The sequence below is a fragment of the Galeopterus variegatus genome, unplaced genomic scaffold (assembly GCF_000696425.1).
Source record: "Galeopterus variegatus unplaced genomic scaffold, G_variegatus-3.0.2 Scaffold1795, whole genome shotgun sequence".
Taxonomy (NCBI): Eukaryota; Metazoa; Chordata; class Mammalia; order Dermoptera; family Cynocephalidae; genus Galeopterus; species Galeopterus variegatus.
In genome coordinates, this window is record NW_007727906.1 from 135,062 (window position 1) to 153,219 (window position 18,158).

Here is an 18,158-nt window from a genome sequence, read left to right on the forward strand (position 1 = left end):
GAAACCCCATCCCCATTGGCATGTACTCTCCGTTCCCTCCTCCCAGCCCCTAGTTACCGCTAATTTTTCTGCATCTATGGATTTGTCTATTCTGAACATTTCATATAAATGGAATCATACAATATGTGGCCTATTCTATCTGATGTCTTTCACTTAGCATAACGTTTTGAAGGTCCATCAAAATTGCACCTTTTTGTTAGTCTAAAATAATTTCAAAATAAAAGGTTTTTAAAAATTGATTTTATGGTTTGATCCCTGTACCGACCAGCTACAAAAAAAAAATTGATTTTAGGGTTGTGATTTTTACCTGAAATATATAACCTTCTTTTTTTTCTTTTTTTTGGAGGGGGAGGAAGGAGCTGGCCAGTACAACAGTCTGAACCCCTGACCTTGGTGTTATAACATCATGCTCTAACCAACTGAGCTAACCAGCCAGCCTGAAATGTATAATTTTTTAATAGTTTGTAAACAGTAGTAGAATTGTTTCACTGTAGGGCCGGCCCGTGGCTCACTTGGGAGAGTGCGGTGCTGATAACACCAAGGCCCCGGGTTCGGATCCCATATAGGGATGGCCGGTTAGCTCGCTGGCTGAGCGTGGTGCTGACAACACCAAGTCAAGGGTTAAGATCCCCTTACCGGTCATCTTTAAAAAAAAATAAAAATAAAAAAATAATAATTACTTTAGTTCTAATTGGATACCAACAAAATTGCTAAAGATCTAACGAGAAATTGGAATAGTGATTAGGCCTTTCTAACTACTCTGCAGAATTGTTTCACTGTAGGGCCGGCCCGTGGCTCACTTGGGAGAGTGCGGTGCTGATAACACCAAGGCCCCGGGTTCGGATCCCATATAGGGATGGCCGGTTAGCTCGCTGGCTGAGCGTGGTGCTGACAACACCAAGTCAAGGGTTAAGATCCCCTTACCGGTCATCTTTAAAAAAAAAAAAAAAAAAAAAAGAATTGTTTCACTGTATTTGTAAGTTTATGATTTGCCAGGAATGGAGCTGGCCAGTTAGCTCGGTTAGTTAGAATGCAGCTTTATAATGCCAAGGTCACACGACTGGCCAGATGCCCAAAAGAAAAAAAAAAAAAAGACTTGCCAGGAAGTATCTTGAGAAGTTTAAATTTAGGCCAGGCATCTTTGGTATTTAAGAAAATTAAATATATTAAAAGGCTGGCCAGTTAGCTGAGTTGGTCAGAGCATGGTGTGGATAACACCAAGGTGAAGGGTTTGGATCCCCTTACATGCCAGCTACCAGGAAAAAAAAATTAAATATATTAAATATACAAATGCAAATTTAAAAGTTTGCGGGAACTTAATGAAATTGCAAATGGATATTAAGATTTAAAGGAATTTAATGTATCCAACCTGTATTTTATCAAAGAAAAATTTATTAGATTTATAAATTTAGATTTATAAATACAACAATGAACTTTGTAGTTTGAATTTAAAGGCTTAAGGAAAACTAGATTTTAAATATTTTACTTTAACAAAATTATGCAGTAATTATATCAGTTTCCTGTGGCTGCTGTAACAAAATACCACAAACTGGGTGACTTAAAACAATATAAATTTATTCTTTCACACTCATCAAAGCCAGAAGTCCAAAATTAGTATCAATGTGAAGAAATCAAGGTGTGGGCAAGGCCATGCTCCCTCTAGAGACCCTAAAGAAGAATCTGTTTCTTGTCTCTTCCAGCTTCTGGCTGCTGCTGGCATTCCTTGGCTTGTGGCCATATCTTGCTCCAATCTTCAAGGCAGCATCATCTAATTTCTCTCCTGCTCTGTCTTCCCATTGCTTTCTTCACCGTATATTTATGTTAAATCTCCCTCTGCCTCCTTCTTATAAGGATATATGTGCTTGCATTTAGGGCCAATCCAGATAATCCAGGATTATCTCCCTATATCAAAAATCTTTAACTGTATCATATCTGCTAAGACTCTTTTTCCAAACTGGGTAACATTTACAGGTTCCAGAGATGAGGACCTGATAAGTTCAGGGGCCATTATCAGCCTGCCACAGTAATTTTTTAAAAAGAAAGTAATTATGAATAATCTTTTCTGTGCACGAATACTCGCATCCTTTGCTGCTGAAATCGTTGACTGCATTATTAGGTAGTGAGAACAAGTGAACCTAGGGCACTTTCTTCCTTACCTTACAGTTGAGCTCTCTTTTAGTTATGGTGTTTCCCTCTCCTGGGTTTTCAGGTATAACCTCCTATCTCTGGCTAAGTTATATCAAGTCCTTTTTGGAAGTAGGTGACATAAATGTTTTTAAATTAGAAGGGAAGTTTTGGAGGCCCGAGTATGGTCCTGAACTCTACTCTGACACCAGGACAGGATGCAGCAGCAGATATGCCTCTCCTGAGAGGATGCCAGGCCCTGAGCTAACATTTATATATTTATCTATTTATTTTTTGAGACTAGTACTTCTCAAACTTTAGCATGCCTCCAAATCACCTAGAAGCCTTTTAAAAACAGATTTCTAGTTTTTACCCCCCAAGTTTCTGATTCGGTTAGTCTGGAGTGAAGCCCCCAAATTTTCATATGAAACAAGCTTCCAAATGAGGCTCATGCTCTGGTCCAGGGACCACAGGGGCCCAGACTCAGAGCCACTGGTGGTGGAGAAGTTAGGGAAGACAGAGAGAAGCAGCAGAGCTGCACTTGCCCGTCACGCCATGGGGCCCTTTGGACACAGCCCTACATCTTCCAAGGACCCCCACCAGGAGCCAGGACTCATTGGGCAAAGGCTCTGCTGCTGCTCTGAAGATGGACTCCAGTTGGACCCCTCTGCCAGGATTCAGTGAAGAGAAGATCTCCCACCTGGACAAGGAGAAGCTTCTTCAGATAGTATGTGCAGCTCTACAAACTCGCAATATGGAATCCCAGGCAGAACTGAGAATAGGCAGGGGAAGGGAGAAGAGCAGAAAAGACAGGAGGTCCCTAAGAAATGGATAATGAGGCCGGGGGCCTCTGAGGAAACAACTTCACAGAAACCACTGGAGGTAACATGATTTTGGGCAGATCATGATGAATGATTTTTATTTTAATAGCTATGCATTTTTTTTTCTAGCAAACTTCTATTTTCAACAAATGAATCTTTCTTTCCATACTTTCCATACCTTATGAAAAATGAATCTTTCTTTTCATACTGGTTAAGAGCATAGACTTGGGGGCCGGCCCGTGGCTCACTCGGGTGAGTGCGGTGCTGATAACACCAAGGCCACGGGTTCGGATCCCATATAGGGATGGCCGGTTTGCTCACTGGGTGAGCGTGGTGCTGACAGCACCAAGTCAAGGGTTAAGATCCCCTTACCGGTCATCTTTTAAGAAAAAAAAAAAGAGCATAGACTTGGAGCCAGAACACCTGGGTCTGAATCTAGACTCTGCTATGTTCCTAGCTTATATGGTCTTGGGCAAGTGACAGAACCACTCTGTGCTTCAGTTTCCTCAGCTGTAACATGGGATAATAACAGTACATACCCCACAGTATTGTCATGAGGACTAAATGAAATACTACATTTAGAGTTTTTAGAAAGGGCCTGGAACTTAATAGCACTATATAGTATATATTACCATATAGTAGTACTCAAAAGTGCTATACATGTATTCACTAATATGACTTAAATTTCCTTTTTAAATAAATCTAAAAAGGAATCAATTACAAGATCCAGGATTCAATCCCTGTACTGGCCAGTTGCAAAAAAAGCAACAACAAAAACAAAAAAACTGAATCGATCTAAAGAAAAGCACTTGGTAAATTATAGTACGAATGGTTTGTGGACAGGGCAAAAAATACCTGAACTTGGCAAAGATTTTCAGACTTTGCTCCCTGGAGCTTCAGGGCTTTGGGGGAGCCCATGGACAGAGCTAAGCATCTCTGGCTGCAGATCCACTTCTGCTTTGCAGGTGGGGCTTCAGGGTGTTTGAACAGTGTTCTGTGATTTAAAAATAAAATTTGAAAACCACACAGCTAAGAGTTCAGACAAGAGAGAGGCTAATGCGGGGGGTTGATCTCTTACAAGTATTAACAGAGTGGGAGGGGGCGGAGATCAGTTTAGACATGAAAGGGTTAAACCCAGGTATAATTCCAAAATGGAGATGAGAGGAAGTCAGGGGTTGGCTGTGGGCAGAGTCCAGGAGTTTCTGCAGTGACCCAGAGGTGGGGAAGGACAGCTTGGGCTCCAGTTTAAAAGTTTTGGCTCCCAGGAACCAAGGGAAGCTGGAGAATGACCATAGGTTTGGAAAGAAAGAGCAGGGTCCAAGGGTTGGGGCTAGAGGTGGAGCCAGCAGCCTTGAAGTGATAAGCAGGCAGGGCCTGGGGAATGGGAGCAGAGCCAGGGGCCTTGAAGCCAAGGCCAACTAACTGTGAAACCACCCACCTGGTTCCAAGCAGGCAGCATACGGGCAAAGTTTGTAGTCTGACAGCTCACCCTGTCATAAAAGCAGCTTTGCCAAGGACAAAGCCTTGACATGGTCTGGTGGGGGTGGGGGACAGAATAGATGAGTAGGGAGGTCCTGAATCTGAGACCATACAGTTTCCTGTTTAGTGGCTATCTGTATGAGAGGGGAGCGCTCATGTGGCCTCAGGATCACGGTCACTACTCCCGTAACTTACTGTGTGCCAGGCTCTGTGCCAAGCACTTTAGTTATTAGGTTAGTTAAGAGTCTTTCACTTGTAAGTAAAAGAAATCAACTCAAGCCACATTAATTTCAAAAAGGGGTGTGGGGGAAATGCATTGGGATTTAGGAGTGTCTCTTGGATCCCATGGCAGGAGGCAGCCGGTCTCAGGGAAGCCCCGCACAGTAGACTCCTGAGCAGCAGGAATTCTCCAGCACCTCTTGGTTCTCTCTGAGCATCTGCCTCATTCCTCTTCCTTGGCAGACTGGCTTTTTCTGATCCTCCGTAAACAAGGCAGTGAGGAGGACCACCTGAAGTTCCCGTATTCCCATGTTATGGGTCCAACCACAGGAAGAAACTATGGTTGGATTTGCTTTGATTCCTCAGGGAAAGCATAGCCCAGCATGGGTCAGGTGTCCATTTGGCTTCCAATTAGCCAAAGTGAGGGGAGGGACTAGGCCACAAGCAGAAACATGACTGCTGAGACCCTTCGTTATGACGCCAACGAGGAAGAGGGGCCCTCGGCACTTGTGTGGATTTGAATCCAGGTTTGTTTGGCTCTGAAGCTAAGGGGTGGCCCTGGATGTGGAGGGCAGGGGCAGACAGACGATTTTCAACAGACTCATTAAGGGACACAGAGACACAGCCAAAACACAAAGTTCCATATGAAAATAAAACTTTAATTTGCCAAGGGAACATCAGGGCAACCCCTGCATACCCTGTACCTAGTTCTCCTAGGACTGGGCAACGAGGACCCTCCGCTCCCTCTGGAATTGGAAAGTGCTCAGCTGGGAAGACGGCAACAGACCCAAGCTGAGGCCATGCTCAGAGGTGGGCAGGGGGCTGGGCCGACTCCTTTCGGCCCTCACCTGCGATGGGCCGACCTCGCTCCTCCCAGATGGTGAGGCCATCACAGGAGCAAATCTGCTTGGGGTTCTGGAAAAGGCCAGAGGAACGTGCGATGATACCACAGGCCAACCTGCAGATGAACATGTGGTCAAGAGTGAGCACTTGTCTGGGCCCCTCTGAGGTTCCACGTGCACCACCTCCTGCTGGGGGCAGCAATACTCACCTGTTCCCGGAGTTCCCTGTGATCTTGGATAAGGGATGGCCACCCCGGCCCAAGTCGTCCTCTCCCTCATCTATAACCAGGCTGCGGCCAATCACATCCCATACCTTTGAGAGTAGACAGCAGCCTCAGACACTGGACCCCATTAGAAAGGGTCCCCACCTTCTTTCCCTCCTTACCTTCAGCTGCTCATCCTCTATCCTGAAGACGGCACGGCCTTCGGCATCAGCATGGACGTTGCCTAGGTCTCCGCGGTGCTGGAATGAGACCCCATGATGGGGAAGGGTTATGTGGGGGCACAGTTCCTATCTTCTGGCTTCCCAGTATCTGATGCCTCTTCCCACTTCCCCAAAGCACCAATTGCCTCTTGTGGATACCGTGTGGTAAGATAAAGGGACAACCCACGCCTCAAGGAAGGCAACTGGATACTCCCTCCCTGGAAATGAAATCCTGGGGAGGATGGTGGCTTGCTGAAATGGCCAGAAACTCCCCTTCCTCTACAGTCATCCCCATGGGACCAGACTGTTTCTCCTTCGAGGCTGTTGCCCACCCTGCTTCCTGGCCTCCAGTGAGCCCAGTTCTTTCCAAGACCAGTACTCCAGCCTCCTGTGGGCTCCATGAATGCTCGGCAGTTGGCCAAACCTGGCTTTCCTGAGCATCACAGGCAGCCGGCATTATTTCCCTGACTTCCCATCTTGAGGAACAGAAAGAAGAAACATGAGGGGGCAAAGGGCCTGTCCTGGCCCCCAGCAGCTGGCTCTGCCCACCGTCTCCCTTGAAAGTAATAAAAAGTGTCCTAACACATCCACTGAGCACCTCCTAGGTCAGGCACACTCTGCCAGGCATGGCAGGGAGTATATATGGTCACTGCCTTAAGGGACTCACAACACAGTGGGAAGCCAGAGATGGAACAGACTAGTGATTATGAAACAGGGCGAGGACAACAGTTGGTGTGTTTTGGGTGACAGGACCTTACTGAGCCTCAGAAACCCACATCTGTGCAAATAAGTTGTCCCTAATCAGACACTTTGGGCAGAAGCAAGCGCCTGTGCCCAGTGACGGCTGGTCTGCATGACCTCACTGTGAATGATAGCACTTCCCTGTGCAACGGGCTGATGAGCATGTGAAGCACCAGTTCTGCTTTATCTTGTTTTCCAGAGGGACATCTGCAGCATGCACCTGGCACTTTTTGTTATGCCCTGTGCTGGGGACTTTAATGTAGAAAGATCAGGGAGCGGGAGTGACACAGCCTTGAGGAGGTTTTTGAAGCTGGGCTGAGGGAGCAGCCTGGGCAGAATGGCTGCAGGCATGACCCAGCAGAGGCTAGGGGACAGGCTGTCTTTTCAGCCCCTCCCCTCAGCAAATAGGCAAGCAGAACATTGGCCAGGGGAGGCCTTGCAGGTGACACCAAGAAACTGGGCCCAGCCAAGACCCTCGGGCATTGGAGCCAAGAAGGGTTTCAGGCAGGGGCATGGCATGGTTACTCTACCCTCTAGTACAGTGTATGAAGAAGGAAGACTGGGGGCAGGGGAGAAGAGAAGGGAAGGAAGTTTGGAGACCAGTTAGGAGACCTGCAAGGGACAATCAGGCTTGGATATAAATTCCTACACTGAATTCATTCCATCTGGGCAAAACCCAAAAGGAACTGGCCAGTCATCATGGCAGCCCTGGCTGCTCGACTCTTCCTCAATTCTTCCTCTGTCTGTATCAAGGGCTTGGGTGCCAACACAGATGCTGACTCCAGCCCCAAGCAGGGTCCAGGCAGAAGGTGGCCTCTCGTGGCACTTCAGAAACACTCCCTGCTGCTTCCTGCCTTGAGGGCTCCGCCTAGGTCTCCTCTGCGGGGCCTGCCATTCCCTCTCTCTCACCTGCCTAGTTCCCCACTATCACCTTCCAAGGCTCAGGGAGGCAGATGCACCTCCTTGTACTCACACTCTTGTGTGATCTACCCCCCCTTGAGCATGGGCTGGACCTAGTGTCACTTCCAAGATTAGGTTACAAAAGGAATGTGGCTTCAGTCTTGGACGCCTTCTTGCTCACTTGCTTTGGGGGAAGCCAGCTGCCAGTATTGTGAGCTGCTCTAGGGAGAGGCCCACGTGGCAAAGTACTGATGTCTCTGGCCCACAGCCAGGGAGGACCTGCGGCCTGCCAACAGCAACACGAGGAAGCTTGGAAGCAGACTGGCCCCGTGTCCAGCCCTGAGATGACTGCAACCCCACGAGAGAACCTGAGCCAGAAGCACCCAGCTAAGCCGCACCCAGACTCCTGCCCCAGAGAAACTGTGAGATAATAAATGTGCTGTTTTTGGGCCGGCCCGTGGCTCACTCGGTAGAGTGCGGTGCTGATAACACCAAGGCCGCGGGTTCGGATCCCATATAGGGATGGCCGGTTCGCTCACTGGTTGAGCGTGGTGCTGACAACACCAAGTCAAGGGTTAAGATCCCCTTACCAGTCATCTTTTTAAAAAAAAAAAAAAAAAAAAGATAAATGTGCTGTTTTTTATTTTTTGTTTTTGTCTTAACGGTGCTAGTTGTTTGTGGTTTTAAACCTCCAACTTTTGGGCTGGCCCGTGGCTCACTCGGGAGAGTGTGGTGCTGATAACACTAAGGCCACGGGTTCGGATCCCTATATAGGGATGGCCGGTTGATTCACTTGGGAGAGCGTGGTGCTAACGTAGCCAAGTCAAGGGTTAAGATCCCCTTACTGGTCATCCTTTTAAAAAAACAAAAAATCAGTTACATGAATTAAGAAATACATAACATGGCTTCATTTGTTTTGTGGCAGAAGGTTGCAAACTTTCATAAAGATGGATAATTTTTAAAAAGTCCTGGTTCTTGAGAGGACGTAAAGAGGAGCTAGCAGTTTCCAAGGATCAGCAACCAGACCTGCCCTGGGACTGTATCTCCAAGTGCAGGGGGAACACACACCACCAGGATGAGGGAGATGCTACTAGGTGTGGGACATTAAGTCACTGAGCAGGACGGCAATCCTCTGTTCAATCATGTCCCAATCACTTGGTAGACATCAAGAAGAAAATCTCTTGAGTTAACAGGTCTTCAGCACCTCTCTAACATTTGCTAATCTTCATTTTGACAAAGATAAGTAGGCCTCAGTCCCCAAACCTTGTGAGCCAGTTTCTAGAAGGGTATTTTTTTTTTTTGTTAAAAGATGACCGGTAAGGGGATCTCAACCCTTGGCTTGGTGTTGTCAGCACCACGCTCAGCCAGTGAGCTAACCGGCCATCCCTATATGGGATCCGAACCCGTGGCCTTGGTGTTATCAGCACCGCACTCTACCGAGTGAGCCACGGGCTGGCCTTCTAGATGGATATTAATAACATTTTTTTTTGGCTTTCATTGATTTATTTTTATAATGATCTTCTTTTTTTTTTTTTTAAAAAAGATGACCGGTAAGGGGATCTTAACCCTTAACTTGGTGTTGTCAGCACCACGCTCAGCCAGTGAGCGAACCGGCCATCCCTATATGGGATCCGAACCCGGGGCCTTGGTGTTATCAGCACCGCACTCTCCCGAGTGAGCCACGGGCCGGCCCAATGATCTTCTTCTTATGGCTAGAAGTGCTGGTTTTTCATTCTCTATGGTAATATCAAGTTTCTTATTAAAAATAAACCTATCTTAATTACATGAAATGATGTCTTGATTTGCCTCAAAATAATGGTGGAGAAGAGCCAGGGGTATGGATGAAATAGGACTGGCATGGATTGGTAACTTGAAGCTGAATGGTATGGACATGGGAGTTCATGACACCATTTCCTCTGATTTGGAATATGTTTGAAATCCTCCATGATAGATTAAAAAAAAAAAAAACAAAAAACACCCAGCTAAATTTACCTAAGGAAAAAAATGAGTCTACTAAATCAAACAATCAACTAACAGTACAACGAGTACTCAGATAAGGAGGAAAAATCATTAAGGCAGCATGTGACTCCCTGAAGATGGAGAAACAATTCTCTGGTAAAAAATGAAACTCCAGGACCAGGGGTTATAGCAACAGGGATGGCCTTTTTTTAGTTCAGGTAAGACCCTCAATTTCCATACCTTCACCTCCCCAGGAAGCTTCCCCCAACTGCCCCTGCACCTGCTCCTCAGGCTAGATCAGGTGCTCACTCTGGGCTCCCAGGGCCTCCTGCAGACTCCTGCAAGGATTATCTCACGACACCACAAGCAACTCAAAGGCAGAATTCACTAGACTGTGAGCTCCTCGGGGGCGGGCCCTGGGCTGTACTGTGTTGTATCCCTAGGGCCTTGATCACAAAAAGTGTCAATAAATATTTCTGAACTGAACAAAATAAAGTGAGAGGAAAAGACCCCACCAAAAAGCAATCACACTCTAAAGCCCAAATAGCTGCCTGCCTTACCTCTAACTTTAAGTTCTCTCTCAGCCCAAGACCAGCCCAGCCCGACACTTACCCGGTCAGAGTCCTGGGGGCCCCCATGAGATGTTCCATCAGGGTTAAAGTGGTCCCCACAGCTAAGAAGGAAAGGTAGCAGGTGGGCAGCAAAACAGCAGCTCACAGACCAGATGGTCCACCCTCTTGTCTACCTATATTTGTTTAATCAATTAATTCATTCATTCAACAAACAGGCCTACTCTGTGCTGGGCTTTGGGCAGAGTGTACTGAGAAGAATCAGACATGGGTCCTATCCTCAATAAGCTTCTGGTCCAGGGGAAACACAGATAAGTAAACAATAATTACATCACAGCATGACAAACACCACAACATGGGGACCCTTCCTGCATCCAGCAGTTGACTTCCATCTCAGAGGCAAGAAGGTGGTTACAAGCAGGAGCTCAGGGTCAGATCTTGATTCAAATCCCAACTCTATCTTTTACATGCTCTAGAGCCTTTGGCAAGTCATCTAACCCCTCTTTGAGCCTCAGTTTCCTCATCTGTAGATTGGGCCTGTGTGTATGTGTCTCCCATGGTACTTGTAAGGACCAGCTGTGAGAACTCGTAGCTGAGGATGCTACCAGGGAGATTAGAGATGACTTACCTGCTGCAGTTGTTTGTGAGATCTCCATACTGATGGACATGGAATCCATGCAGTCCAGGCTCCAGGCCGTCAATGGTTCCCTCAATAAGGCAGCGCTCAGGGGTCAGCTGTAGGAAGCGCACTACCCCCTGCACAGTGCCAGGGCCCCCCAGAATGGCCACTGCTGCCCCCAGATTCTCTGCAAGGTATTAGACATTCGGGCTGGCTTGCCACCTCACCCGACCCCACCCCTTCATCAGGTCAGGAAGGGCATGGAAAGAGTCTCACATAACTTTCACAATTCCCCAAAGCCACTCCAACCCAGAGCCCAAGAATCCTTTGGTTAGATTTGTACAGCTCTTGGCCACTTCCCACCCGGAGAGGCCAAGGCCATAGTGGTTACTCACGCAATTGGCTGCTGCCCATGCCTTTGAGTACTGCCTGCCGTCCCGTGCCTTCCAGGAGGGCCTGTACCTCCTGGCTGGGCAGAGTAGTCTGCACCAAGACCATCTGGTTCTCCAACTGCACCTCCACACCCTGGACACCTGGGAGGAGAGAGAAGGCAGAGGGCAGCAGAAGGCTGGCACCCCTGTGCTAGAGCCAGGGAATACAGAAACAGGAATTCCCCATCTCCATCTCTACCAACCTTTCCATGGCCAGAGGCAAGCTCAGAAACTACCTTCTAGCTGTGTAACCTTGAGTAAGCCTCTTAACCTCTCTGAGTCTGTTTCTTTACATATCAAGTGGGGATAATGCCACCCCGCACCCAGGATTTTTGTGAGTCCTTATTACATGCCAGGCATTATTAATAACTTTTGAAACACAGATCCTTCTTTTTATATTTTTTATTTTATTATTTGTGGTAGCTGGACAGTAAAAGGAATTGAACCCTGGACTTTGGTGTTATCAATGCTACACTCTAACCAACTGAGCTAACTGGCCAGCCTAGATAATTCTTTTATAAAATGGTTTTATAAAGTGGGCTATGGGGCCGGCCCGGTGGCGCACTGTGCTAGTGCGCCGCTTGGGAAGCGCGGAGGCGCTCCCGCTGAGGGTTCGGATCCCACATACGGACCGGTTCCCGCTCACTGGCTGAGCGAGGCGCGGGGGCAACACCGAGGGTTGCAATTCCATTGCCGGTCCTGGTCTGGTGCGGGGGCGACACTGAGGGTTGCGATCCGTTGCCAGACACGGAAAAAGACAAAAAAAAAAAAAAAAAAAAAAAAAAGTGGGCTATCCATAGCAGCATTATTCATGATAGCCAAAAGGTGAAAACAATCCAATGCCCATCATCTGATGAATGGATAAACAAAATGTGGTATCCACACAGTGGAATATTATTCAGCCATAAAAAGGAACGAAGTACTGATACATGCTACAACATGGGTAAATCCTGAAACATTATGCTATGTGAAAGCCAGTCAGGGAAGACTGTATATATTTCGTGTACATATTTCATGATTCCATTTATATGAAGTATCCAGAATAGGCAAATCTATAGAGACAGAAAATAGATTAGGGAGTGGGGGTGAGACAATAGGAGGGTGACAGCTAAAGGATACAGGATTTCTTTATGAAGTGATGAAAATGGAAAATTGATAGTGGTGATGATTGCAAAACTCTGTGAATATACTAAAAACAACTGAATGATATACTTTGGGGAATTTTATGGTATGTGAATTATATCTCAACAAAGCAGTTACACATATAAAAGGGGAGAGGGGGTTATCACCATCATCACGAGAGCTAACATTTACTGAGCACACACTGTGGGCCAGGCCCACTTTTATGTGTTTTATCTGTATTGACTCACTTGATACCCATTGTAACCCCGTGAGTTAGATTATCTCTATTTTACAGATGAGGAAACTGAGGCACAGAGAGATTAAAGAAACTTGCTGAAAGTCACACTATAGTAAGTAGTGGAACTGGAATTCAGCCCAGACGGCCTAGTGCCAGAGCCTGAGCACTTAACCTAGACATTCTGCTCACCCTAAGCAAGCAGCCCGTAGCCTCCGGGCTGGGTTGGGACGCCACCTGGCCCCCAATTCCACGTTGTCCTGTAGCAGCTCTCACTTCCCCAAGTAACTCACACCGCATTGACTACAGTCCTCTGTTTCACTTGCTAGGCTGCCAGCTCTGTGAGGGCAGGAGCTCAGTATGATCCACAAGGGTCAAGTTCAAAAGTCAGTGTATCAGAAAAAAAGCCTATGGAGTCCCTGTTGCCCTCGAAATCCCAGAAGTCACCCCTGTGTACACAGCCTGCATGGTGATTCTCATACACACTCATGGAAAGTGTCTCATAACTTTCAGGCCACATTATCTGAGGTATGATTTTTAAACACCACTCAGCTTTTACGTGGAAAAGCTACTGGAGGGGGCCACAGAGGCAACAGGGAGCCCACAGATGAGGTTCTTGTATGGGTCTGGGAGAGGTGAGGAGGCCTGAGTATGTTTTGCACACACAGCAGATAAGACTTCCTGATGGACTTGAGTCAGTGTAGGTGGCTTCCTGACCTTGGGGTCTCCAAGAGCTGATTCTCTGTTCCTCAAGTGGGAGGGCCCCAAGTGGGAAGCTCTTTGTAACTATGTACCTCCTGAATTCTTGACCCAAGTCTGAAGAAAACTTGTTCTCCAGTTAAGCAGCAGTCCAGTTTGCCTGGTGAACCTCAGAATGTGGCCAGGCCAGGCCTTGGTTAGCTCAGAGCCCAGTGAGGGAGGAAAGAGGCCATAGGGAACTCCAGGATGAGTGATAAGGGTTCAAGGGGGTGAGCCTTGGCCTGGGAGTTCCTCTTATCCTGAGAGGAGAGCAAAGCCCTCTTTCCCCAGGCCCCAGGCCTCCTGGAGAGGGCAACTCCCTCTCTGTGCATTCTGAGAAACTACAACTTTCCTGCCCAGCCCATGAGAAAGCCAGGCTGGTTCCAGCTACTTAGCCCAGAAAATGCAGAGTCACTAGAAGTCCTTATCTTGTGCCTAAGAAATCTGATGAGGGCTGAAAACTGCCCTATGTCCAACAGAAAGCCCAGCTGTCTGCTCTCCAAGCAAGAATGTTTTACAGGAAGAGGAGGGCCCTACATCCTGAGAAAGCTCTGGTTAGAATACTCCACTCATAGTGGAATGGCTCAATCTCCATCAGACCCTCATCCATGACCCCAAAACACAAAGTCTCAGTAAACCCAGCTTCAAGACCTGAGTCCTCACACCTTCCCCTGACCAGATCACCTGTGCACCCTTCCTTCATAATCCCCAAAGATTTATTGGGCTCTCACTATATGCCAAAATCTTTTCTAAAGTGCTATTTTGTATGTATTCACTAATTTAATCTTCATAGCAATCCTCCAGAGTAGCTCCTATTATCGTCCCCATTTAAACACTAAAGAAACAGAGAGACCAAAAAGTAACATGCATGAAACCTTAGTGACCTTAAGCAGCAAAAAGGGGATTTGAACTCAAACAAGTCTGACTCTAGAGCTCATACCCGTAACCACTAGGCAACCCTATACAGAGACCGGCGCTACCACTGCCCAGCTTCAGAACCTCACCTTGTTCCCTCTCAGAACTGCTCTTCCATGAAGCGTTCTGTGAATGCCACCCAGGTAACGCTTGCCTGATCATCTTTACCTGAGCGCAGGGGCTGCGCCCAAGACCCCTGTGAACCCTTCTCCCTAAAAAGACCTTAGTGTCAGGTCCATTCCTGCTGAATGACTAGATGAATATTTAACAGAATCAAAGGAAGCCAGTTCTCAGAGCCATGCGGGTGGCTCTGCCTTCTCAGATCTTCCGATTGTACCAGGTCACCTCCGTATCTGCTGGCCTTTTAAAAACCAGAAGCTACCTAAGATGGTACAGGGCCAGGGGTACTGTTTTCTTTGGGTTTCAGCTAATAGATAACTGAAACTCTGGGTTTCAGTTTCTGCATCTGCAAAATGGGAGTACGGCTGGCCTAAGAGATCTGCCTGGTCCCTCCCAGAGTCCTCTGCACTGCCCACAGAAAATCTTATCCGGTTCTTACCTGCTACTCCTTGCAGGGACTTGCGTACCGCGTCCACGCAGCTCTGACAAGTCATCTGCACGGCGAACTCCAGCTGCAAGGGACCACCTTCCCTGTGACCACCCCAAAGGCCTGGGGACTCGCCCCACGTGACCCCTCTTCAAACGCCTTCTTCATTATCACTCACGATCATTCCACGGCCGTGGTCTCACCCCCAACACTCACGCCGGGAGCCCTGCTACCCTCGCACCCCAGTTTCACGCGGGGCTCCAGACCCCGCCCCAGGTGCCCGCTCTTTCCCCTGGTGCCAAGATAACAATCGCCCCAGGAGCCGAGGCTCTCTGCCGGCGAAGCTCCACGCGAAACCTCGACCCTCACCGTGCAGAGCGTCCCGCGGTCTCCAGAGTCCGAAGCCATCCTGCACCCAGTCACCCGCCAGCGGAGCCCAACCGCTCGGGTCTCGAAACGCCAAACGCCGCACCGCGTCGCGGGGGGCGGTGCCGCGGAAGCCACCCTTGGCCCCGCCTCCTACCGCGTGCGCGCTCAAGGAGCTGCCCCCGGCGTCCAGGGGGCGGGGAGACAGGAGCGCGCAGGCGCACTCGGGCCGTCGACCCCCTGTTGCCTTAGCAACCGTTTGGTTTCCTCTGCTTCTCCGGCGGACGCCGCCTGCGCCAAGATGGATCTCCAGAAGCCGGAGTCTGAGCTCCAGCGGTTTTACCACCAGTTGCTGCGTCCGCTGTCGCTCTTCCCCAGCAAGGCGACGCCCCCAGAGCCTCAGAAGCGCCGCCCGCAGGAGGTCGAGATACTGCGGTCCCTGACGCTCGCCAAGCTGACGGTGGCGTCGCTGTGCCGCCAGGTGACCGAGTTGCTGGCCAAGAGCGGTCTGGCAGCGCTAGTGCCTCCCGAGAGCCGACTCCGCCTCACCGAGGTCATCCTGGACGAGCTAAAGTGCAGCTGGCGGGAGCCTCCCGCTGAACCTAGTCTGAGCTACAGCGACAACCTGAAGCTGCGGAAGCGGCTCGAGGCTCATGTGCTGCTCAGCAGTGAGCAGCTCTTCTTACGCTACTTGCACCTGCTGGTGACCATGTCGACCCCCACAGGCGTCTTCACTGAATCAGCCACCCTCACCCGGTTGGCCGCCAGCCTTGCCAGGGACTGCACACTCTTCCTTACCAGTCCTGAAGTCTACCGTTGCCTGCTCGCCGACTTCCAGGCCCTGCTGAAGGTAGAGCAGGCCCACGGCGACTGGGACAAGCTGCGCCCTGTCGTCCCCCCCGGGTCGTTCAAACTCTGCCCTATCCCCTGGCCTCACAGCACCGGCTTCGCCCAAGTGCCATGCTCTAGCCTCAACCTGAACTACCTCATCCAACTCAGCCGCCCGACAGAGTTTTTCAGTGAGCCCGAACTGGATCCAGTGAAGGAATTGAGGTCCATCCCCTGGCTGAAGAGGAGAAAGGCTCTCCGCTGGCTGCCCTCCGTCAGAAAGAAGAGAGAAGTAGACTTTAGTTCTTCACAGATTGTGTCACTGCCTACCTACTCTGTGACTCCCACCAGCGCGGCTCCCCCCTTATCCCACTCACCTCTCTACTCCCAGCTCAGGAGAGGCCAGTCCATGCCCTCTCTACGTGAGGGCTGGAAGCTGGCAGATGAGTTGGGTCTTCCTCCACTCCCTGCTCGCCCCTTAACCCCGCTGGTCTTGGGTGCAGAGAACAAACCAGAGCTGGCTGGGGACACTGTGGCTGAGGATCTGAAGCAGATAATGAAGAACATGAAATTGGAGTGGACTCGCTCCCCACCGCTAGACTCAGGTCTGCCCCCACTCCTTGGGGTTGTGACTCGCCGCCCAGCTGCAGAGCATCATCTGGAGGAGCTGCAGAGGATGTGGAGGAGCCTCCAAGAGGAAGAAGCCTGTGGGCAGTGGGACCTCCAGCACCCCAAATCCCCTTCACTCCAACCACAGCCAGTGACCGTTACATTGGAGCTAAGAAATCAGGCTGTGGTTCAGGCAGCTGCTGTACGAGTCTCTGATAGAAACTTTTTGGACTCTTTCCACGTTGAGGCAGCTGGAATCCTGTACAACCACCTTACTGATGAACTAGACTCCAAAGTCATTGAAGAAATGGATATCAATCGCTTTGTTGGCACTAGCATCAAGGAGGTCTACAAGGAGTTGATGAGCCGAGTCTCTACTGACCACTTTCGTTTTGACCAGGGTCCCCTGGTTGAGCCTGCAGCAGATAAAGACTGGTCAACCTTCCTGTCCTCAGCTTTTTTACGTCAAGAAAAACAGTCTCGAATCATCAACCCTGAGCTGGCTGGGCTTTACTCCAAAAGAGCAAACACTTTACAGTCCAATCCTGAGAGACTGCCCTCCCTCATACCAACCCAATCAAGCAAAACCTGGGAGAGGCGGTCAAACAAGCTCTCATGGAAGAACTGGTGGCAATCCAATTTGTCTGTGGATGACTACTTCAAATACCTCGCCAACCATGAGACAGATTTCCTCCACGTCATCTTCCAAATGTATGAAGAAGAGGTTCCTGTGGAGACAGTGACCCCTGTCAAAGAGTCCCTAGAGATTCAGCATCCTCCTCCCCTGCTAGAAGACGAAGAGCCAGACTTTGTGCCAGGAGAGTGGGATTGGAACACAGTGCTGCAACACAGGCTAGGACCTGGGAGGACCCATCTCCCGGAAGAACCCCACAAAATCCTGAGCCTGCAGAAGCGTCTGGAACAACTATGGTCCATGCTTGAGGTCCCCAACAAGGATCGGCTGGACATGGCCATCAAGTACAGCTCCAATGCCCGTCTGAGACAGCTGCCTTCATTGGTGAGTGCCTGGGAGCAGGTTCTGAAGCCCATTCAGCTGCGGGAGACATTGCTGGGGAGACTAGAGTGGTTTGAACGACAAGCCTCCAACCCCAACCGCTTCTTCCAAAAGACTAACTTGGGCCTGAATCACCTCCTGGAGGAGAATCAGATCCGCAGCCATCTCTACAGGAAGCTCAATCTAGTTGAGTCTTCTTTGGTTCCCCTCCTGGAGGAAATTGAGTTAATCTTTGGTGAGCCAGTGACTTTCAAGGGGCGGCACTACCTGGACAAGATGAAGCATGACAAAGTGGAGATGCTCTATTGGCTGCAACAGCAGCGGCGGGTTCATCACCTGGTCCAGGCTCAGAAGGCCTCCCACCAGTCAGTCCTGTTCAGGGAGCTCAGCAGCCAGCCTTTAACAGCTCCTGGGAATACTCCCACTACCCTTTGACCAGGCCAAATGCCCTCAAATCCTTTCCTCACCTCCAAACACCCAGAAGCTCATCCAGACCTCTTCACTGCTTTGGAAGAAGAAATATATATCTATACTGGGGATTGCAGGGTTCAGGAATGCTGTGCTTCCAACTACAAAGGGACTAAGATTAAGACTTTGTTTTTGACAATGAAGTTCTCATAAAAGAATCCCCAAGCCCAGTATTCCCATGTCTGTC

At 49.2% G+C, this 18,158-nt stretch overlaps 2 protein-coding genes across 2 annotated transcripts; one reads left to right on the plus strand and one right to left on the minus strand.

Moving 5' to 3' along the window:
- Positions 1-5,281: 5,281 nt before the first annotated feature.
- Positions 5,282-15,123, minus strand: CCS (copper chaperone for superoxide dismutase). The gene is made up of 8 exons (XM_008578991.1): positions 15,055-15,123; positions 14,698-14,770; positions 11,093-11,230; positions 10,707-10,884; positions 10,122-10,182; positions 5,871-5,948; positions 5,695-5,798; positions 5,282-5,601 (listed from the first exon to the last, which is right to left on the minus strand). Exons 1-8 carry the CDS (start codon positions 15,091-15,093, stop codon positions 5,448-5,450), a joined length of 825 nt encoding a protein of 274 aa, XP_008577213.1. The 5' UTR covers positions 15,094-15,123; the 3' UTR covers positions 5,282-5,447.
- A 229-nt stretch (positions 15,124-15,352) lies between these two features.
- Positions 15,353-17,938, plus strand: CCDC87 (coiled-coil domain containing 87). Its single transcript, XM_008579002.1, has one exon. It carries the CDS (start codon positions 15,353-15,355, stop codon positions 17,936-17,938), a length of 2,586 nt encoding a protein of 861 aa, XP_008577224.1.
- Positions 17,939-18,158: the final 220 nt, after the last annotated feature.